Here is a 23,318-nt window from a genome sequence, read left to right on the forward strand (position 1 = left end):
TGGGATGCCAGGTTGGCTGCTTTTGAAGGGGTCATGGTGGGATGCCAGGTTGTCTGCTGCAGGGGTAATGGTGGGATGCCAGGTTGTCTGCTGCAGGGGTCATGGTGGGATGCCAGGTTGGCTGCTGCAGGGGTAATGGTGGGATGCCAGGTTGGCTGCTTTTGAAGGGGTCATGGTGGGATGCCAGGTTGTCTGCTGCAGGGGTAATGGTGAGATGCCAGGTTGGCTGCTGCAGGGGTAATGGTGGGATGCCAGGTTGGCTGCTGCAGAGGTAATGGTGGGATGCCAGGTTGGCTGCTTTTGAAGGGGTCATGGTGGAATGCCAGGTTGGCTGCTGAAGGGGTAATGGTGGGATGCCAGGTTGGTTGCTTTTGAAGGGGTCATGGTGGGATGCCAGGTTGGTTGCTTTTGAAGGGGTCATGGTGGAATGCCAGGTTGGCTGCTGCAGGGGTAATGGTGGGATGCCAGGTTGGCTGCTGCAGGGGTAATGGTGAGATGCCAGGTTGGCTGCTTTTGAAGGGGTCATGGTGGAATGCCAGGTTGGCTGCTGCAGGGGTAATGGTGGGATGCCAGGTAGGCTGCTGCAGGGGTAATGGTGGGATGCCAGGTTGGCTGCTGCAGGGGTAATGGTGAGATGCCAGGTTGGCTGCTTTTGATGGGGTCATGGTGGAATGCCAGGTTGGCTGCTGCAGGGGTAATGGTGGGATGCCAGGTTGGCTGCTGCAGGGGTAATGGTGGGATGCCAGGTTGGCTGCTGCAGGGGTAATGGTGGGATGCCAGGTTGTCTGCTGCAGGGATAATGGTGGGATGCCAGGTTGGTTGCTTCTCTTGGTCATGGCCTTTAACTCTTGCAGTAAAATTAATCTCTTAACATCTAGATTATTTATGAGACTGATTTGTTCTCTTGTTGTCCTCCAGAAAACAGTACGGAGGTGTTTGGAGATCCTCTGGATGCTGATAGCACTGCTGTCTGGTACTTCAACAACACTGATCTAGTAAGTCCCCCAACCCATACCCCTAACCCTACATCTTCAGTATGCTGATAGCACTGCTATCTGGTACTTCAACAACATTGATCTAGTAAGTACCCAAACTGCAAACTCTAACCCCTAACCCCTAACCACAAACCCATAAAAACAATAGGGGCCCAAATAATACGTCTAAAGGGGCATATTGTTTTGTCTCTACAGCCTCTCATTGTTTTGTCTCTACAGCCTCTCATATTGTTTTGTCTCTACAGCCTCTCATATTGTTTTGTCTCTACAGCCTCTCATATTGTTTTGTCTCTACAGCCTCTCATATTGTTTTGTCTCTACAGCCTCTCATTGTTTTGTCTCTACAGCCTCTCATTGTTTTGTCTCTACAGCCTCTCATATTGTTTTGTCTCTACAGCCTCTCATATTGTTTTGTCTCTACAGCCTCTCATTGTTTTGTCTCTACAGCCTCTCATTGTTTTGTCTCTACAGCCTCATATTGTTTTGTCTCTACAGCCTCTCATATTATTTTGTCTCTACAGCCTCTCATTGTTTTGTCTCTGCATTCTCTGAATACTTTTTTGTGTCCGCAGCCTCTGAATGCCACGTGGTCGTCCCTGTCTAAGAAGGATTGTGTGAAGTATGGAGGAGAGCTGGTGGGGAAGGCATGTAAATATGTTCCTGACATCACTCTGATCTCCTTCATCCTTTTCCTGGGAACCTACACTACCTCCATGATGCTGAAGAAGTTCAAGACCAGTCCTTTCTTCCCTACATGGGTCAGTACTTAACCCTTACCCTAACCCTAACCCTACTGTACACACCTACTCTTCCCCTACTGTACACACCTAACCCTATTGTGCACACCTAACCCTACTGTACACACCTACCCCTACTGTACACACCTAACCCTGATATTGTGACTGTCATTGTACATGTATATCTCTGTGTAGGTAATGTTTGTAACCCTAATCTGTGCTTGGTTACATGTGTGTTTCTCTCTGTGTAGGTGAGGAAACTAATCAGTGACTTTGCCATTATCTTGGCCATCCTGATCTTTTGCGGTGTGGACATGCTAGTAGGAGTGGACACTCCCAAGCTCATAGTCCCAACTGAGTTCAAGGTAAGGATAATTTCAGATTTCACACCTGTCTATTTAAGGTCCCACAGTTGACAGTGCATGTCAGAGCAAAGACCAAGCCATGAGGTCAAAGGAATTGTCCGTAGAGCTACGAAACAGAATTGTGTCGAGGCACAGATCTGGGGACGGTTACCAAAACATTTCTGAAGCATTGAACGTCCCCAAGAACACAGTGGCCTCCATCATTCTTAAATGGAGAAGTTTGGAACCACCAAGACTCTTCCTAGAGCTGGCCGCCTGGCGAAACTGAGCAATTGGGGGAGAAGGACCTTGGTCAGGGAGGTGACCAAGATCCCGATGGTCACTCTGACAGACCTCCAGAGTTCCTCTGTGGAGATGGGAGAACCTTCCAGAAGGACAGCCATCTCTGCAGCACTCCACCGATCAGGCCTTTATGGTAGAGTGACCAGACGGAAGCCACTTCTTAGTAAAAGGCACATGACAGCCCACTTGGAGTTTGCCAAAAGGCACCTAAAGACTCAGATCATGAGAAACAAGATTTTCTAGTCTGATGAAACCAAGATTGAAGTCTTTGGCCTGAATGCCAAGCATTATGTCTAGAGGAATACTGGCACCATCCCTACAGTGAAGCGTGCTGGTGGCAGCATCATGCTGTGGGGATTATATTCAGTGGCAGGGACTGGGAGACTAGTCAGGATCGTGGGAAAGATGAAAGGAGCAAAGTACAGAGAGATCCTTGACGAAAACCTGCTCCAGAGCGCTCAGGACCTCAAACTGGGGGAGAATGTTAACCTTCCAACCGTTCTATTTTATTTCACAATTAATTTAACCAGGTAGGTTAATTGATAACAAGTTCTCATTTACTGCAACATGGCCAAGATAAAGCAAAGCAGTTCGACACAAACAACACAGAGTTACACATGGAATAAACAAGTGTACAGTCGATAACACAATAGATAATCGTCCTCAGATAATCACATGGTTTGCTTTCGCCGTAAAGCCTTTTTGAAATCTGACACCACGGCTGGATTAACAAGAAGTTCAGCTTTATTTTGATGTATTACACTTGTGATTTTATGTAAGTTAAATATTTATAATACTGTAATTTGAATTTTGCGCTCTGCAATTTCACCAGATGTTGGCCAGGTGGGACGCTACCGTCCCACCTACCCATAAGAAGTTAACCTGTTGAGTGTAGGTGGAAGTATTTTGATGTTTGGATGAAAAACGTACCCAAATGAAACTGCCTATTTCTCAGGCCCAGAATCTAGAATATGCATATAATTGTCAGATTAGGATAGAAAACACTCTAAAGTTTCCAAAACTGTCAAAATATTGTCTGTGAGTATAACAGAACTGATATTGGAGGCGAAAACCTGAGGAAATCCACCCATGAAGTAATTAAGAGAAACAAATCTCCCTGTTCCATTGCATGCCTTCCCTCCATTTACAAGGATATCAACCAGATTCCTTCCCCTATGGCTTCCACATGGTGTAAACAGTCTTTAGACATAGTTTCAGGCTTTTATTCTTAAAAATGAGCGAGAACAATCGCTTCGCGTCAGTGGATGGCTGGGTGCCAGCAGAGTTTTGCATGAGCAACAGCTTGGAGCAGACATTTTCTCTCTCTCTCCTATCGAAAAAGCTACGGTCCGGTTGAAATATTATCGATTATTCATTGTAAAAACAACCTGAGGATTGATTATAAAAAACGTTTGACATGTTTCTACAAACTTTACGGATACAATTTGGAATTTTCATCTGCCCGTCATGACCTGCACGAGCCTGTGGATTTCTGGACAAAACGTGTCAACCAAATGGAGGTATTTTGGATATAAAAATGATCTTTATGGAACAAAAGGAACATGTATTGTGTAAGTGGGAGTCTCGTGAGTGCGACCATCCGAAGATCATCAAAGGTAAGCGATTCATTTGATTGCTTTTCTGACTTTCGTGACCAATCTACTTTGCTGCTAGATGTTTGGAATGTTTTGTCTGCTGAGAGAGATTTCCTAACATAAACACTTGTATAGCTTTTGCTGTAAAGATGTTTTGAAATCTGACATGCCAGGTGGATTAACAACAAGCTAAGCTGTGTTTTGCTATATTGCACTTGTGATTTCATGAAAATTAAATATTTTAGTAATTTAATTTGAATTTGGCGCTCTACAAAATGGTTGTAGACGAAAATTATCCCGCTAAAGGGATGGGTGTGCCAAGAAGTTAACCGTGTCCAAAGAAGGGCCAGATGTATACAGAATGGTGTCGTCTGCGTAGAGGTGGATCATGGAATCACCCGCAGCAAGAACGACATCGTTGATATATACAGAGAAAAGAGTCGGCCCTAGATTTGAACCCTGTGGTACCCCCATAGAGACTGCCAGAGGTCGGGACAACAGGCCCTCTGATTTGACACACTAAACTCTATCTGAGAAGTATTTGGTGAACCAGGCGTGGCAATCATTTGAGAAAGAAAGGCTGCTGACTCTACCCATAAGAATGTGGTGATTGACAGAGTCAAAAGCCTTGGCCAGGTCAATGAAGATGGCTGCACAGTACCTTCTTTTATCGATGACGGTTATGATATCATTTAGTACCTTGAGCGTGGTTGAGGTGCACCCGTGACAAGCTCGGAAACCGGATTGCACAGCGGAGAAGGTACGGTGGGATTCGAAATGCTCAGTGATCTGTTTATAACTAGGCTTTCGAAGTCTTTAGAGAGGCAGTGCAGGATGGATATACAGTGCCTTGCGAAAGTATTCGGCCCCCTTGAACTTTGCAACCTTTTGCCACATTTCAGGCTTCAAACATAAAGATTTAAAACTGTATTTTTTTGTGAAGAATCAACAACAAGTGGGACACAATCATGAAGTGGAACGACATTTATTGGATATTTCAAAAAAGTTTAACAAATCAAAAACTGAAAAATTGGACGTGCAAAATTATTCAGCCCCCTTAAGTTAATACTTTGTAGCGCCACCTTTTGCTGCGATTACAGCTGTAAGTCGCTTGGGGTATGTCTCTATCAGTTTTGCACATCGAGAGACTGACATTTTTTCCCATTCCTCCTTGCAAAACAGCTCGAGCTCAGTGAGGTTGGATGGAGAGCATTTGTGAACAGCAGTTTTCAGTTCTTTCCACAGGTTCTCGATTGGATTCAGGTCTGGACTTTGACTTGGCCATTCTAACACCTGGATATGTTTATTTTTGAACCATTCCATTGTAGATTTTGCTTTATGTTTTGGATCATTGTCTTGTTGGAAGACAAATCTCCGTCCCAGTCTCAGGTCTTTTGCATCTTCCCTGTCCCTGCTGAAGAAAAGCAGGCCCAAACCATGATGCTGCCACCACCATGTTTGACAGTGGGGATGGTGTGTTCAGGGTGATGAGCTGTGTTGCTTTTACGCCAAACATAACGTTTTGCATTGTTGCCAAAAAGTTCAATTTTGGTTTCATCTGACCAGAGCACCTTCTTCCACATGTTTGGTGTGTCTCCCAGGTGGCTTGTGGCAAACTTTAAACAACACTTTTTATGGATATCTTTAAGAAATGGCTTTCTTCTTGCCACTCTTCCATAAAGGCCAGATTTGTGCAATATACGACTGATTGTTGTCCTATGGACAGAGTCTCCCACCTCAGCTGTAGATCTCTGCAGTTCATCCAGAGTGATCATGGGCCTCTTGGCTGCATCTCTGATCAGTCTTCTCCTTGTATGAGCTGAAAGTTTAGAGGGACGGCCAGGTCTTGGTAGATTTGCAGTGGTCTGATACTCCTTCCATTTCAATATTATCGCTTGCACAGTGCTCCTTGGGATGTTTAAAGCTTGGGAAATCTTTGTGTATCCAAAACCGGCTTTAAACTTCTTCACAACAGTATCTCGGACCTGCCTGGTGTGTTCCTTGTTCTTCATGATGCTCTCTGCGCTTTTAACGGACCTCTGAGACTATCACAGTGCAGGTGCATTTATACGGAGACTTGATTACACACAGGTGGATTGTATTTATCATCATTAGTCATTTAGGTCAACATTGGATCATTCAGAGATCCTCACTGAACTTCTGGAGAGAGTTTGCTGCACTGAAAGTAAAGGGGTTGAATAATTTTGCACGCCCAATTGTGTCCCACTTGTTGTTGATTCTTCACAAAAAAATACAGTTTTATATCTTTATGTTTGAAGCCTGAAATGTGGCAAAAGGTCGCAAAGTTCAATGGGGCCGAATACTTTCGCAAGGCACTGTAGGTCTATAACAGTTTGGGTCTAGAGTGGCCCCCCCTTTGAAGAGGAGGATGACCGCGGCAGCTTTCCAATCTTTAGGGATCTCGGACTATACGAAAAAGAGGTTGAGCAGACTGGAAATAGGGGTTGCAACAATTGTGGCAGATAGTTTTAGAAAGAGAGGGTCCAGATTGTCTAGCTCAGCTGATTCGATTATCGTTGTTCATAGTATTACCTATCTTCAGTGCAGTGGGCAGCTGGGAGGAGGTGTTCTTATTCTCCATGGACTTTACAGTGTCCCAGAACATTTTTGAGTTTGTGTTGCAGGAAGCAAATTTCTGCTTGAAACAGCTAGCCTTGGCTTTTCTAACTGCCTGTGTATATTGGTTTCTAGCTTCCCTGAAAAGTTGCATATCACGGGGGCTGTTCGATGCTTATGCAGAACGCCATAGGTTGTTTTTGTGTTGGTTAAGGGCAGTCAGGTCTGGAGAGAACCAAGGGCTATATCTTTTCCTGGTTCTACATTTCTTGAATGGGGCATGCTTATTTAAGATGGTGAGCAAGGCATACAAAAAAAATAACCAGGCATCCTCTACTGACGGGATGAGATCAACATCCTTCCAGGATACCCCGGCCAGGTCGATTAGAAAGGCTTGCTCGCTGAAGTGTTTCAGGGAGTGTTTGACAGTGATGAGTGGAGGTCGTTTGACCGCTGACCCATTATGGATGCAGGCAATGATAAAGTGATCGCTGAGATCTTGGTTGAAAACAGCAGAGGTGTATTTAGAGGGCAAGTTGGTTAGGATGATATCTATGAGGGTGCCCGTGTTTTACGACTTTGGGGTGGTACCTGGTAGATTCGTTGATACTTTGTGTGAGATTGAGGGCATCAAGCTTAGATTGTAGGATGTCTGGGGTGTTAAGCATGTTCCAGTTTAGGTCGCCTAGCAGCACAAGCTCTGAAGATAGATGGGGTGGCAATCAGTTCACACATGGTGTCCAGAGCACAACTGGTTGTCTATAGCAGGCAGCAACGGTGAGAGACTTGTTTTTAAAGAGGTGGATTTTTAAAAGAAGAAGTTCAAATTGTAAGGGTCCAGTGAGTAGTGAGGTTGGTTGGGGTCACAGCGATTCAGACAGCTAGCCGGGCCATCGGTAGCAAGCTGGCAGAGGATGGAGGTCTGTTTTTAGCCACCTTGTGCTTTTCTGTGGGTAGATTAGTGGGGTTCCGTGTGGTAGAGGGGATCAATCCAATTGGAAAAATAGATATAGTTATAGTGACCCAAGAAATATTTCCCGATAGTCCTATTCAGATAGCAGCCGATAAGGCAGCTAACGATTAGCGGGCTGCAGATGGGCGTTCAGGTAACGTCGCGACGGAGGGGCCAGTTGGATAACTGGCATATAACGTCGGTAGTCCAGTCGTGAAGGCCCGGTGGAGCTCCACATTGGCAGCAAAATGGGTCCGGATAGGTGATTGTAGCCCAGGAGTGGCTGATGGAACTCTTCAGCTGGCAAGCTCCAGAATAATTTATGTTTGCTCTGGGATCGACGTAAGCCAATAGTCACACGGATAGCAGCTAGCTAGCTGCGAGATCCAGGTATAAATGTCCAGAGCTTGCGGTTTAAATCCGGGGATATGGAGAGAAAAATAGGTCTGGTATGTTCTGGTCTGAGTCGCGTTGTACAAAACTGGCGATACATTTTCGAGCTAAAGGATAGCTGATGACCACAAACCGTGATTAGCTGAATACTAACATTAGCCAGTAAACTGGCTAGCTTCTGGCTAGCTTCTGGTTAGCTTCTGGCTAGCTTCTGGTTAGCTTCTGGTTGGCTTCTGTTTAGCTTCTGGTTAGCTTCTATTGTGGATTTTAAAATTGGTGATGCGGGTTGCAGGAGAGTATTTTGAATTGGAGTTTTTGGAAAATAAAATATATAAAAGATATGCGAAGAAAGGTATGGAGAGAGTCCACCAACGAATGTGGAAGAGGTCTATTTATCCTGGGACTCACCCGGGCCCAGGTGTTTCCCATGTTGTAAGTCGCTCTGGATAAGAGCGTCTGCTAAATGACTTAAATGTAAATGTAATGTTGCTGACGACCCTCCCGGCTCCGCCCACCGGCATCCTAATAAGGAAACAAGAGCAAAGAGAGAGAATACGGCAGTCAGAGTGGGAGGGTCAGCACAGGAGGAGGTGCTCTTATTCTCCATGGACAGTGTCCTAAAACTTTTTGGAGCTAGAGCTACAGGATGCTAATTTCTGTTTGAAAAAGCTAATCTTTGCTTTTCTGACTGACTGTGTGTATTGGTTCCTGACTTCCCTGAAAAGTGTCATATCGCTGGGACTATTCGATCCTAGTGCAGTCCGCCACAGGATGTTTTTGTGCTGTTCGAGTCCAGTCAGTTCTGGAATGAAACAAGGGCTAGATATGTTCTTAGTTCAATTTTTTTTGAAAGGGGCATACTTATTTAAGATGGTGAGAAAATTCATTTTAATGAATGACCAGGCATCCTTCCAGGATACCCGGGCCAGGTCGATTAGAAAGGCCTGCTCGCAGAAGTGTTTTAGGGAGCGATTGACAGTGATGAGGGGTGGTCGTTTGACCACGAACCAATAGCGGATGCAGGCAATGAGGCAGTGATCGCTGAGATCCTGATTGAAAACAGCAGAGGTGGATTTGGAGGGCAAGTTGTTCAGGATAATATCTATGAGGGTGCCCATGTTTACGGATTTAGGGTTGTACTTGGTGGGTTCCTTCCTTAATTTGTGAGATTGAGGCCATCCAGCTTATATTGTAGGACTGCCGGGTTGTTAAGCATGTCCCAGTTTAGGTCACATAATAGAATGAACTCTGAAGTTAGATACCTCTGAATACCCTAAGCACTCAGTCTAGAAAATGCAGGAGTGGCTTCGGGACAAATCTCTGAATGTCCTTGAGTGGTCCAGGCAGATCCCGGACTTGAACCCGATCAAACAGCTCTGGAGAGACCTGAAAATAGCTGTGCATTGATGCTCCCTGTCCTATCTGACAGAGCTTGAAAGGATCTGCAGGGAACAATGAGAAACTCCCCAAATACAGTTATTCCAAGCTTTTAGGGTCATACCCAAGAAGACTCTAACATGTAATCGCTGCCAAAGGTGCTTCAACACAGTACTGAGTAAAGTGTCAGAATATTTATGTAAATGTAATATTTCAGTTTTTTATTTTGTTAAAGTTGCTCAAATAAATAAAAAACAGTTTTTGCTTCTTCATTATGGGGTATTGTGTGAACATTGATGAGGGGAAAAACTTTTTAATCAATAAAAACAAGGTTGTAATGTTGCAAAATGTGCAAAAAGGAATAAAAGGCGACAGAGATGGCTCCCTTTTTACGGGCTCTTAACCAATTGTGTGTGTTTTTTTGCGTTATTTGTAACTTTTTTTGTACACAATGTTTCTGCCACAGTCTCTTATGACCGAAAAAAGCTTCTGGAAATCAGCACAGCATTTACTCGCCTTGTACAAAGATTTTGTTTAACATGTCAGACGTGAAGTTGGACGCACAGGATTTACTTCAGGCACCTGACAAGGCCCTCATCCATAAAACTGACTATCCTACCGATCCTTGACTTCGGCGATGTCATTTACAAAATAGCTTCCAGAACTCTACTCAGCAAACTGGATGCAGTCTATCTAGCCATTCGTTTTGTCACCAAATCCCCTTACACCACCCACCACTGCGACCTGTATGCTCTCGTCAGCTGGCCCTCGCTACATTTTCGTCGCCAGACCCACTGGCTCCAGGTCATCTATAAGTCTATGCTAGGTAAAGCTCCACCTTATCTCAGCTCACTGGTCACGATAACAACACCCACCCGTCACACGCGGTCCAGCAGGTATATCTCACTAGTCATCCCCAAAGCCAACATCTCCTTTGGCCGCAAGTCCTTCGTGTTCTCTCATGCCAATGACTGGAATGAAATGCAAAAATCACTGAAGCTGGAAACTTATATTTCCCTTACTAACTTTAAGCATCAGCTATCTGAGCAGCTAACCGATCGCTGCAGCTGTACATAGCCCATCTGTAAATAGCCCACCCAACAACCTACCTCATCCCCATATTGTTTTTATTTACTTTTCTGCTCTTTGGCACGGTGTTTCTACTTGCACATCATCATCTGCTCATTTATCACTCCAGTGTTTAATTGCTCAATTGTAATTACTCCGCTACTATGGTAAATTTATTGCCTTACCTCCTCACTCCATTTGCACACACTGTATATAGACTTTCTTTTATTTCTACTGTTTTATTGACAGTATGTTTGTTTATTCCATGTAGAACTCTGTGTTGTTGTATGTGTCGAACTGCTTTACTTTATCTTGGCCAGGTCGCAGTTGTAAATGAGAACTTGTTCTCAATTCGCAGGAGAAAGAGACAAAAATATCGGAGACGTAGGGCTGGGTGCCTTGTACGGATCTGATGGTGAGTGGGTCATCTGCCTTTGCCATCAGTCGTATTATCCAACGTAAAATCATTGGATAACAAAATGACAAGCTACAATCATGAATATCCTACCAACGAAACCTACCAATAAAAACCGCAATATCTTATGTTTCACCGAGTCATGGCTGAATGACAATATGGATAAAATACAGCTGGTGGGGCAAGATAGAACAGCTGCCTCTGGTAAGACAAGAGGTAGCAGTCTGTATATACAGTGGGGCAAAAAAGTATTTAGTCAGCCACCAATTGTGCAAGTTCTCCCACTTAAAAAGATGAGAGAGGACTGTAATTTTTATTATAGGTACACTTCAACTATGACAGACAAAATGAAGAAAGAAAAGAGAAAATCACATTGTAGGATTTAACCTCTTGCGACGAGCAATCCCGGAACCGGGATCGTAATCATAGCCACAAACGAATTAGCATAACGCAGCGGACATAAATACCCCTAGTAACTTTTCCTATTCATGAAAATCGCAAATGAAATTAAATAAAATATATTCAAACACAAGCTTAGCCTTTTGTTAACAACACTGTCATCTCAGATTTTCAAAATATGCGTTACAGCCAACGCTAGACAAGCATTTGTGTGAGTTTATCATGGCATAATGCTATGCTAGGCTCTGCTGGCAGCAGGCAACATTTTCACCAAAATAAGAAAAGCAACCAAATGAAATCATTTACCTTTGAAGAACTTCGGATGCTTTCACTCAGGAGACTCCCAGTTAGATAGCAAATGTTCCTTTTTTCCAAAAATATTATTTTGGTAGGCGAAATAGCTCCCGTTTGTTCATCATGCTTGGCTGAGAAATCGACCGGAAAATGCTACCATTACAACGCCAAACTTTTTTCAAAATTAGCTCCATGATATCGACAGAAACACGGCAAACGTTGTTTAGGATCCATCCTCAAGGTGTTTTTAACATATATATTCGATAACATATCCGTTGAGGCAATTGGTTTCTCATAAGAAGCGATTGGAAAAATGTCTACCTCAGTATTTTACGCAAGATTTTCTGCGGGAGACACCATGTGACCGACCACTTGCTAAATATGCTCCCTTACGGCTATTCTTCAATGGGAATGCGTAAAAAGACGTCACAATGCTGTAGACACCTTGGGGAATACGTGAAAAACGTAAGCTCATTCGTAGCTCATTCACAACCATATAAGGAGTCATTGGCATGAGGCCGTTTCAAAAAATGCGGCACTTCCTGGTTGGTTTTTATCTGGGTTTCGCCTGTAACATCAGTTCTGTGGCACTCACAGACAACATCTTTGCAGTTTTGGAAATGTCAGAGTCTCTTCTTTCCAAAGCTGTCAATTATTTTCATAGTCGAGCATCTTTTCGTGACAAAATATCTTGTTTAAAACGGGAATGTTTTTCATCCACAAATTTTAATAGTGCCCACTAATGCATAACTGAATTTATTTGCAAATTATGGTGGAAAATAAGTATTTGGTCACCTACAAACAAACAATATTTTTGGCTCTCACAGACCTGTACCCTCTTCTTTAAGAGGCTCCTCCGTCCTCCACTCGTTACCTGTATTAATGGCACCTGTTTGAACTTGTTATCAGTATAAAAGACACCTGTCCACAACCTCAAACAGTCACACTCCAAACTCCACTATGGCCAAGACCAAAGAGCTGTCAAAGGACACCAGAAACAAAATTGTAGACCTGCACTAGACTGGGAAGACTGAATCTGCAATAGGTAAGCAGCTTGGTTTGAAGAAATCAACTGTGGGAGCAATTATTAGGAAATGGAAGACATAGAATACCACTGATAATCTCCCTCGATCTGGGGCTCCACGCAAGATCTCACCCCGTGGCGTCAAAATGATCACAAGAACGGTGAGCGAAAGTCACAGAACCACACGGGGGGACCTAGTGAATGACCTGCAGAGAGCTGGGACCAAAGTAACAAAGCCTACCATCAGTAACACACTACGCCGCCAGGGACTCAAATCCTGCAGTGCCAGACGTGTCCCCCTGCTTAAGCCAGTACATGACATGCCCGTCTGAAGTTTGCTAGAGAGCATTTGGATGATCCAGAAGAAGATTGGGAGAATGTCATATGGTCAGATGAAACCAAAATATAACTTTTTGGTAAAAACTCAACTCGTCGTGTTTGGAGGACAAAGAATGCCGAGTTGCATCCAAAGAACACCATACCTACTGTGAAGCATGGGGGTGGAAACATCATGCTTTCGGGCTGTTTTTCTGCAAAGGGACCAGGACGACTGATCCGTGTAAAGGAAATAATGAATGGGGCCATGTATCGTGAGATTTTGAGTGAAAACCTCTTTCCATCAGCAAGGGCATTGAATATGAAATGTGGCTGGGTCTTTCAGCATGACAATGATCCCAAACACACCGCCCGGGCAACGAAGGAGAGGCTTCGTAAGAAGCATTTCAATGTCCTGAAGTGGCCTAGCCAGTCTCCAGATCTCAACTCCATAGAAAATCTTTGGAGTCTGTTGAAAGTCCGTGTTGCCCAGCAACAGCCCCAAAACATCACTGCTCTAGAGGATTTCTGCAACGAGGAATGGGCCAAAATACCAGCAACAGTGTGTGAAAACCTTGTGAAGACTTACAGAAAACGTTTGACCTCTGTCATTGCCAACAAAGGGTATATAACAAGTATTGCGATAAACTTTTGTTATTGACCAAATACTTATTTTCCACCATAATTTGCAAATAAATTCATAAAAAATCCTACAATGTGATTTTCTGATTTTTTTTCTCTAATTTTGTCTGTCATAGTTGAAGTGTACCTATGATGAAAATTACAGGCCTCTCTCATCTTTATAAGTGGGAGAACTTGTACAATTGGTGGCTGACTAAATACTTTTTTGCCCCACTGTATTTGTAAACAACAGCTGGTGCACGAAATCTAAGGGGAACAGGGGAACACCCCCCCCCATTCAGCTGAAAAGGTGGCGTGGGGAATAAAAAAAATGTCTTTACAAATGTTTAACTTTCACACATTAACAAGTACAACAAATGAAAGATAAACTAATTAATTAGTTAATGTCCGTTTTTTTTTTACATGAAACCACCAAAAAAATAAAAAACACAGCCATTTTTCCCAGCCATAGTCACAAAAGCAGAATTAGAGATAAAATGAATCACTAACCTTTGATAATCTTCATCAGATGACACTCATATGACATGTTACACAAAACATTTATGTTTTGTTCGATAATATGCATATTTATATACACAAATCTCGGTTTACATTGACGCCATGTTCACTAATGCCTCCAAAATATCCGGAGTAATTACAGAGAGCTACGCCAGATAACAGAAATACTCATCATAAACTTTGACGAAAGATACATGTTCTACATATAATTAAAGATACACTGGTTCTTAATGCAACCGCTGTGTCAGATTTTTTTTTAAACGTTACGAAAAAAAGCCTACCATGCAATAATCTCAGACGGCGCTCAGACGTAAATATATTTCTCCGCCATGTTGGAGTCAACAGAAATACGAAATTACATCATAAATATTACCTTACCTTTGATGATCTTTCATCAGAATGCAGTGCAAGGAGTCCTAGTTGCACAATAAATCGTTGTTTTGTTACATATGTCCAATACTTGTGTCCAATTAGCTGCATTTGCTAGCACTTTCAGCTCACGTGCCCAAAAGCTGACGCTGGTCCAGGAGAACTCGGACGAAAACTTCAAAAATATATATTCCAGGTCGAACAAACTGCTCAAACTAAGTAGAGAATCAATCTTCAGGATGTTATTTTCATATATATCCAATAACGTTCCAACCGGAGCATGCGTTTTCATCTGCAGCCAAATGGAACAACGGTGACATCAACAGACAAATGCGCAGCAGGGAAATTGCATTCTGCCAGGACAGGGACTCATTCCCCTCCCATTTGGTCAAAGTTCACACCAGAGGCTCCATTCCACGTTCTACTGAATTAGGACATCTAGTGGAAGGCGTAGGAAGTACTAACAGATCCTTATCTTATTTGGAAGCGAAGAGGGGATGACTTAAAATTAGACCCGCTTTCAGAATTTCACTTCCTGTTTGGAAGATTGCCTGCCCTATGAGTTCTGTTATACTCACAGACATAATTCAAACAGTTTTAGAAATGTCAGAGGGTTTTCTATCCAATAGCAATAATAATATGCATATATAAGCAATCTAGGACAGAGTAGGATCCAGTTCATTATGGGCACGCAATTCATCCAAAGTGAAAATACTGCCCCCTATCCCCAACAAGTTTTAACTGACTTGCCTAGTTAAATAAAGGTTTAAAAAAATGGGATACTTGGCTAAAAGCCAGGGAAAATGCAGCGCGGCAAATTCAAATAAAATTATATAAAAATCTAACTTTCATTAATAAATCACACATGTAAGATACTAAATTAAAGCTACACTCGTTGTGAATCCAGCCAACATGTCAAATTTTAAAAAGGCTTTTCGGCGAAAGCATAAGAATCTATTATCTGATGATAGCACAACAGTAAACAAAGAGAGTAGCATATTTCAACCCTGCAGGCGCTACACAAAACGCAGAAATAAAATATAAAACATGCCTTACCTTTGACGAGCTTCTTTTGTTGGCACTCTAATATGTCCCATAAACATCACAATTGGTCCTTTTGTTCGATTAATTCCGTCCATATATATCCAAAATGTCCATTTATTTGGTGCGTTTAATCCAGAACAAAACAGCTTCCAAATTGCACAACATCACTACAAAATATCTCAAAAGTTGCCTGTAAACTTTGCCAAAACATTTCAAACTACTTTTGTAATACAACTTTAGGTATTTTTAAACATTAATAATCGATCAAATTGAAGACGGGTCTATCGGTTTTCAATAGAGGATGAGAGGAACTAACGCTAAGTCTTGCGCAACTCTTAACAATGTTACCCATTTCCTAGATGGCCGTACTTCTTCATTGCACAAAGGAATGACCTCAACCAAATTCCAAAGACTGGTGACATTCATTGGAAGCGGTAGGAACTGAAAACAAGTGCCTAAGAAATATTGTTTCCCAATGAGAACTCACTGAACAGACAGAGACCTAAAAAAAAACAGTTAGTCCTCGGGGTTTTGCCGACATGATTCAAACAGTTTTAGAAACTTCAGAGTGTTTTCTATCCAAATCTAATAATAATATGCAAATCTTATATTCTTGGCATGAGTAGCAGGAAGTTGAAATTGGGCATGCTATTTATCCAAAAGTGAAAATAAACAGGTCAACATTCACAAGGCTGCGGTGCCAGACGGATTACCAGGATGTCTACTTTGAGCACTGACCAACTAGCAATTGTCTTCACTGACATGTTCAACCTGTCCCTTACTGAGTCAGTAATACAAACATGTTTCAAACAGACCACCATAGTCCCTGTGCCCAAGAACACTGATGTAACCTGCCTAAATGACTACTGACCTGTAGCACTCACATCTGTAGCCATGAAGTGCTTTCAAAGAATGGTCATGGCTCACATCAACACAATTATCCCAGAAACCCGAGACCCACTCCAATTTGCATACCTCCCCAACAGATCCACAGATGTTGCAATCTCTATTGCACTCCACACTGCCCTTTCTCACCTGGACAAAGGGAACACCTGAGAATGCTATTCATTGACTACAGCTCAGCGTTCAACACCATAGTGCCCTCAAAGCTCATTACTTAGCTAAGGACACTGGGACTAAATGCCTGTCTCCGCAACTGGATCCTGGACTTCCTGACAGGCCACCCCAGGTGGTAAGGGTAGGTAACAACACATCTGCCTCTCTTACTCTCAACACGGGGGCCCTTCAGTGGTGCATGCTTAGTCCCCTCCTGTACTCCCGGTTCACCCATGACTGCATGGCCAGGCACAACTCTATCATTAAATTTGCCAACGACACAACAGTGGTAGGCACGAGACTATAGGGAGGAGGTCAGAGACCTGGCCATGTGGTGCCAGGATAACAACCTCTTCTTCAACCTGATCAAGACAAAGGAGATGACTGTGGACTACAAGAAAAAGAGGTGGTGTCCGCATCACCAACAAACTATCATGGTCCAAACACACCAGACAGTCGTGAAGAGAGCACAACAAAGCCTATTCCCCCCCAGGAAACTGAAAATATTTGGCATGGGTCCTGAGATCCCCAAAAAGTTCTACAGCTACACCATTGAGAGCATCCTGACTGGTTGCATTACTGCCTGGTATGGCAACTGTTTGGCCTCCGACCGCAAGGCACTACAGAGGGTAGTTCGTACGGCCCAGTACATCACTGGGGCCAAGCTTCCTGCCATCCAGGACCTCTATACCAGGCGGTGCCAGAGGAAGGCCCTAAAAATTATCAAAGACTCCAGCCACCTTATTCATAGTCTGTTCTCTCTGCTACCGCATGGCAAGTGGTACTGGAGCACCAGGTCTAGGTCTACTTCTGAACAGCTAATCAAATGGCTACCCAGACTTTGCATTGTGCCCCCACCCTCTCTTTTACGCTGATGCTACTCTCTGGTGATTAGCTATGCATAGTCACTTTAACTCTACCTACATGTACAAATTTCTTCAATTACCTCAACAAACCTGTGCCCCGCACATTGACTCTGTACCGGTACCCCCTGTATAAAGCCCCGATATTGTTATTTTACTGCTGCTATTTGTTATTTTTATCTTTTCCTTATCCATTTTTTACTTTTACTTAACACTTATTGTTCTTAAAACTGAATTGTTGGTTAAGGGCTTGTAAGTAAGCATTTCACTGTAAGGTCTACACCTGTTGTTTTCGGTGCATGTGGCAAATAAAATTGGATTTGACTTGAAAAAGTCCTGGGGTCTGAATACTTTCATAACTTATAACTTGTTGATGTGTGTTATTGTCTATGTGTTCTACTTGTCTATGTGTTCTACTTGTCTATGTGTTCTACTTGTCTATGTGTTCTACTTGTCTATGTGTGTTACTTGTCTATGTGTTCTACTTGTCTATGTGTTCTACTTGTCTATATGTTCTACTTGTCTATATGTTCTACTTGTCTATGTGTTCTACTTGTCTATGTGTGTTACTTGTCTATGTGTTCTACTTGACTATGTGTTCTACTTGTCTATGTGTTCTACTTGTCTATGTGTTCTACTTGTCTATGTGTGTTATTGTCCATGTGTGTTATTGTCTATGTGTGTTATTACTTGTATGTTGTTTGCTTGTCTAAGTGTGTTGTTTGCTTGTCGATGTGTGTTGTTTGCTTGTCGATGTGTGTTGTTTGCTTGTCGATGTGTGTTGTTTGCTTGTCGATGTGTGTTGTTTGTTTGTCGATGTGTGTTGTTTGCTTGTCGATGTGTGCTGTTTGCTTGTCTGTGTGTTGTTTGCTTGTCTGTGTGTTGTTTGCTTGTCTGTGTGTTGTTTGCTTGTCTGTGTGTCGTTTGCTTGTCGATGTGTGTTGTTTGCTTGTCTATGTGTGTTTTTGTAAGCCCTGCTCTCTGTTCCTCCCCCTCCAGCCAACGAGCCCCAACCGTGGCTGGTTTGTTCCCCCGTTTGGAGGCAATCCTTGGTGGGTGTACGTGGTCTCAGCGGTGCCTGCCCTGCTGGTCACCATCCTACTCTTCATGGACCAGCAGATCACCGCTGTCATCGTCAACAGGAAGGAGCACATGCTGAAGGTTGGACAGGGCAGGGTCTCAATAGTCTGAAGATAGGACAGTAGATCAATAGTCTGAAGGTAGGACAGGGCAGGATCTCAATAGTCTGAAGATAAGACAGGGCAGGATCTCAATAGTCTGAAGGTAGGACAGGGCAGGATCTCAATAGTCTGAAGGTAGGACAGGGCAGGATCTCAATAGTCTGAAGACAGGACAGGGCAGGATCTCAATAGTCTGAAGATAGGACAGGGCATGATCTCAATAGTCTGAAGATAGGACAGGGCAGGATCTCAATAGTCTGAAGGTAGGACAGGGCAGGATCTCAATAGTCTGAAGGATTTATAGGGCAGGGTCTCAATAGTCTGAAGATAGGACAGGGCAGGATCTCAATAGTCTGAAGATAGGACAGGGCAGGATCTCAATAGTCTGAAGATAGGACAGGGCAGGATCTCAATAGTCTGAAGGTAGGACAGTAGATCAATAGTCTGAAGGTAGGACAAGGCAGGATCTCAATAGTCTGAAGGTTTTATAGGGCAGGATCTCAATAGTCTGAAGGTAGGACAGGGCAGGGTCTCAATAGTCTGAAGGTAGGACAGGGCAGGATCTCAATAGTCTGAAGGATTTATAGGGCAGGGTCTCAATAGTCTGAAGATAGGACAGGGCAGAATCTCAATAGTCTGAAGATAGGACAGGGCAGGATCTCAATAGTCTGAAGGTAGGACAGGGCAGGATCTCAATAGTCTGAAGATAGGACAGGGCAGGATCTCAATAGTCTGAAGATAGGACAGGGCAGAATCTCAATAGTCTGAAGATAGGACAGGGCAGGATCTCAATAGTCTGAAGGTAGGACAGGGCAGGATCTCAATAGTCTGAAGATAGGACAGGGCAGGATCTCAATAGTCTGAAGGTAGGACAGGGCAGGATCTCAATAGTCTGAAGATAGGACAGGGCAGGGTCTCAATAGTCTGAAGGTAGGACAGGGCAGGATCTCAATAGTCTGAAGATAGGACAGGGCAGGATCTCAATAGTCTGAAGGTAGGACAGGGCAGGATCTCAATAGTCTGAAGGTAGGACAGGGCAGGATCTCAATAGTCTGAAGATAGGACAGGGCAGGATCTCAATAGTCTGAAGATAGGACAGGGCAGGATCTCAATAGTCTGAAGGATTTATAGGGCAGGATCTCAATAGTCTGAAGGTAGGACAGGGCAGGATCTCAATAGTCTGAAGGTAGGACAGGGCAGGATCTCAATAGTCTGAAGATAGGACAGGGCAGGATCTCAATAGTCTGAAGGATTGATAGGGCAGGATCTCAATAGTCTGAAGATAGGACAGGGCAGGATCTCAATAGTCTGAAGGATTTATAGGGCAAGATCTCAATAGTCTGAAGATAGGACAGGGCAGGATCTCAATAGTCTGAAGGATTTATAGGGCAGGATCTCAATAGTCTGAAGGTAGGACAGGACAGGATCTCAATAGTCTGAAGGTAGGACAGGGCAGAATCTCAATAGTCTGAAGGTAGGACAGGGCAGAATCTCAATAGTCTGAAGGTAGGACAGGGTAGGGTCTCAATAGTCTGAAGGTAGGACAGGACAGGATCTCAATAGTCTGAAGGTAGGACAGGGCAGAATCTCAATAGTCTGAAGATAGGACAGGGCGGGATCTCAATAGTCTGAAGGATTTATAGGGCAAGATCTCAATAGTCTGAAGGTAGGACAGGGCAGGGTCTCAATAGTCTGAAGGATTTATAGGGCAGGGTCTCAATAGTCTGAAGGATTTATAGGGCAGGATCTCAATAGTCTGAAGGTAGGACAGGGCAGGGTCTCAATAGTCTGAAGGTAGGACAGGGCAGGATCTCAATAGTCTGAAGGATTTATAGGGCAGGGTCTCAATAGTCTGAAGATAGGACAGGGCAGGATCTCAATAGTCTGAAGATAGGACAGGGCAGAATCTCAATAGTCTGAAGATAGGACAGGGCAGGATCTCAATAGTCTGAAGGTAGGACAGGGCAGGATCTCAATAGTCTGAAGATAGGACAGGGCAGGGTCTCAATAGTCTGAAGGTAGGACAGGGCAGGATCTCAATAGTCTGAAGATAGGACAGGGCAGGATCTCAATAGTCTGAAGGATTTATAGGGCAGGATCTCAATAGTCTGAAGGTAGGACAGGGCAGGATCTCAATAGTCTGAAGGTAGGACAGGGCAGGATCTCAATAGTCTGAAGATAGGACAGGGCAGGATCTCAATAGTCTGAAGGATTGATAGGGCAGGATCTCAATAGTCTGAAGATAGGACAGGGCAGGATCTCAATAGTCTGAAGGATTTATAGGGCAAGATCTCAATAGTCTGAAGATAGGACAGGGCAGGATCTCAATAGTCTGAAGGATTTATAGGGCAGGATCTCAATAGTCTGAAGGTAGGACAGGGCAGGATCTCAATAGTCTGAAGGATTTATAGGGCAGGGTCTCAATAGTCTGAAGATAGGACAGGGCAGGATCTCAATAGTCTGAAGGATTTATAGGGCAGGATCTCAATAGTCTGAAGGTAGGACAGGGCAGGATCTCAATAGTCTGAAGGATTTATAGGGCAGGGTCTCAATAGTCTGAAGATGGGATAGGGCAGGGTACAATAGTCTGAAGGTAGGACAGGACAGGATCTCAATAGTCTGAAGGTAGGACAGGGCAGAATCTCAATAGTCTGAAGGTAGGACAGGGCAGAATCTCAATAGTCTGAAGGTAGGACAGGGTAGGGTCTCAATAGTCTGAAAGTTTTATAGGGCAGGTTCTCAATAGTCTGAAGGTAGGACAGGGTAGGGTCTCAATAGTCTGAAAGTTTTATAGGGCAGGTTCTCAATAGTCTGAAGGTTTTATAGGGCAGGGTCTCAATAGTCTGAAGGTAGGACAGGGTAGGGTCTCAATAGTCTGAAAGTTTTATAGGGCAGGTTCTCAATAGTCTGAAGGTTTTATAGGGCAGGATCTCAATAGTCTGAAGGTTTTTTAAGGCAGGTTCTCAATAGTCTGAAGGTTTTATAGGGCAGGATCTCAATAGTCTGAAGGTTTTATAGGGCAGGTTCTCAATAGTCTGAAGGTTGGACAGGGCAGGATCTCAATAGTCTGAAGGTTTTATAGGGCAGGATCTCAATAGTCTGAATGTTTTATAGGGCAGGGTCTCAATAGTCTGAAGGTTTTATAGGGCAGGATCTCAATAGTCTGAATGTTTTATAGGGCAGGGTCTCAATAGTCTGACGGTTTTATAGGGCAGGATCTCGATAGTCTGAAGGTTTTATAGGGCAGGTTCTCAATAGTCTGAAGGTTGGACAGGGCGGGATCTCAATAGTCTGAAGGTATGACAGGACAGGGTCTCAATAGTCTGAAGGTTTTATAGGGCAGGATCTCAATAGTCTGAAGGTAGGACAGGGCAGGATCTCAATAGTCTGAAGGTAGGACAGGACAGGGTCTCAATAGTCTGAAGGTAGGACAGGGCAGTGTCTCAATAGTCTAAGGGTAGGACAGGACAGTAGATCAATAGTCTGAAGGTAGGACAGGACAGGGTCTCAATAGTCTGAAGGTAGGACAGGACAGGGTCTCAATAGTCTGAAGGTAGGACAGGACAGGGTCTCAATAGTCTGAAGGTAGGACAGGACAGGGTCTCAATAGTCTAAGGGTAGGACAGGGCAGTGTCTCAATAGTCTAAGGGTAGGACAGGACAGTAGATCAATAGTCTGAAGGTAGGACATCCCAGGGTCTCCGTGTGTGTGTTTTTTAATGTCTGCTGTCCGCTTAACAGAAAGGCGCAGGCTACCACCTGGACCTGTTCTGGGTTGCCGTTCTGATGATTGTATGTTCCTTCATGGGGTTGCCATGGTACGTGGCGGCGACGGTCATCTCAATCGCTCACATAGACAGTCTGAAGATGGAGACAGAGACATCCGCCCCTGGAGAAATGCCCAAGTTCTTGGGAGTGAGGTGAGCATGATGACAAAATCAAATCAAAATCAAATTTGATTTGTCACATGAGTCGTATACAACAGGTGTAGACTAGTACTGTGTTGATGTGCAAGGGTACTAGGTAATTGAGATAGATATGTACATACAGGTAGGTGTAAATCGACTAGACAACAGGACAGATAATAAACGGTAACAGCAGTGTTCATTTAAATAGTTAGTGCATAAAGTGTCAATGCTGATATTCCAGGTAGCTATTGGTTAACTATTTATCAGTCTTGGGGGTAGAAGCTGTTCAGCGTCCTGTTGGTTTCAGACTTAGTGCATCGGTACCGCTTGGTGTGCGGTAGCAGAAAGAGCAGTATATAGGTCATGGATGGCAGGAAGCTTAGCCCAGTGATGTACTGGGCCGTATGCATCATCCTCTGTAGCACTTTACGGTCGGATGCCTAGCAGTTGCCATACCAAGCAGTGATGCAACTGGTCAAGATGCTCTGAATGGTGCAGCTGTAGATGCCAAATCTTTTCATCCTCCTGAGGGGGAAGGGGCATTGTCATGCCCTCTTCATGACTGTGTTGGTGTGTTTGGACTATGATAATTCTTTAGTTATGTGGACACAGAGGAACTTGAAGCTCTCAACCTGCACCACTACAGCCCATCGATGTGGATTGGGGCGTGCTTGACCCTCCTTTTCCTGAAGTCCATGATCAACTCCTTTAGCTTGCTGAAATTGAAGGCGAGCTTGTTGTCCTGGCACCACACTGCCAGGTCTCTGACCTCCTCCCTGTAGGCTGTCTCATGGTCACCGGTGATGCCTACCACTGCCGTGTCTTCTGCAAACTTAATGATGGTGTTGGAGTCGTGCGCTGCCAAGCAATCGTGGGTGAACAGGGAATACAGGAGGGGACTAAGAAGGAGTGGGGGGCCCATGTGTAGGTTCAGTGTGGAGGATATGTTGTTACCTACCCTCACCACCTG

General features: G+C 43.9%; 1 protein-coding gene across 5 annotated transcripts in view; it reads left to right on the forward strand.

Moving 5' to 3' along the window:
• The window catches only part of slc4a4a (solute carrier family 4 member 4a), a 328,181-nt gene that overhangs the window by 249,355 nt on the left and 55,508 nt on the right, over positions 1–23,318 (forward strand). For all 5 annotated transcript variants that reach the window (XM_065011302.1, XM_065011299.1, XM_065011301.1 and 2 more), the window contains 5 exons: positions 919–995; positions 1,568–1,753; positions 1,984–2,097; positions 18,260–18,421; positions 22,182–22,360. In XM_065011302.1, coding sequence (XP_064867374.1) covers positions 919–995; positions 1,568–1,753; positions 1,984–2,097; positions 18,260–18,421; positions 22,182–22,360 — 718 coding nt within the window. The remainder of the gene's footprint in view (positions 1–918; positions 996–1,567; positions 1,754–1,983; positions 2,098–18,259; positions 18,422–22,181; positions 22,361–23,318) is intronic.

The sequence above is a fragment of the Oncorhynchus nerka genome, linkage group LG27, assembly GCF_034236695.1.
Source record: "Oncorhynchus nerka isolate Pitt River linkage group LG27, Oner_Uvic_2.0, whole genome shotgun sequence".
In the NCBI taxonomy this organism is placed as follows: domain Eukaryota; kingdom Metazoa; phylum Chordata; class Actinopteri; order Salmoniformes; family Salmonidae; genus Oncorhynchus; species Oncorhynchus nerka.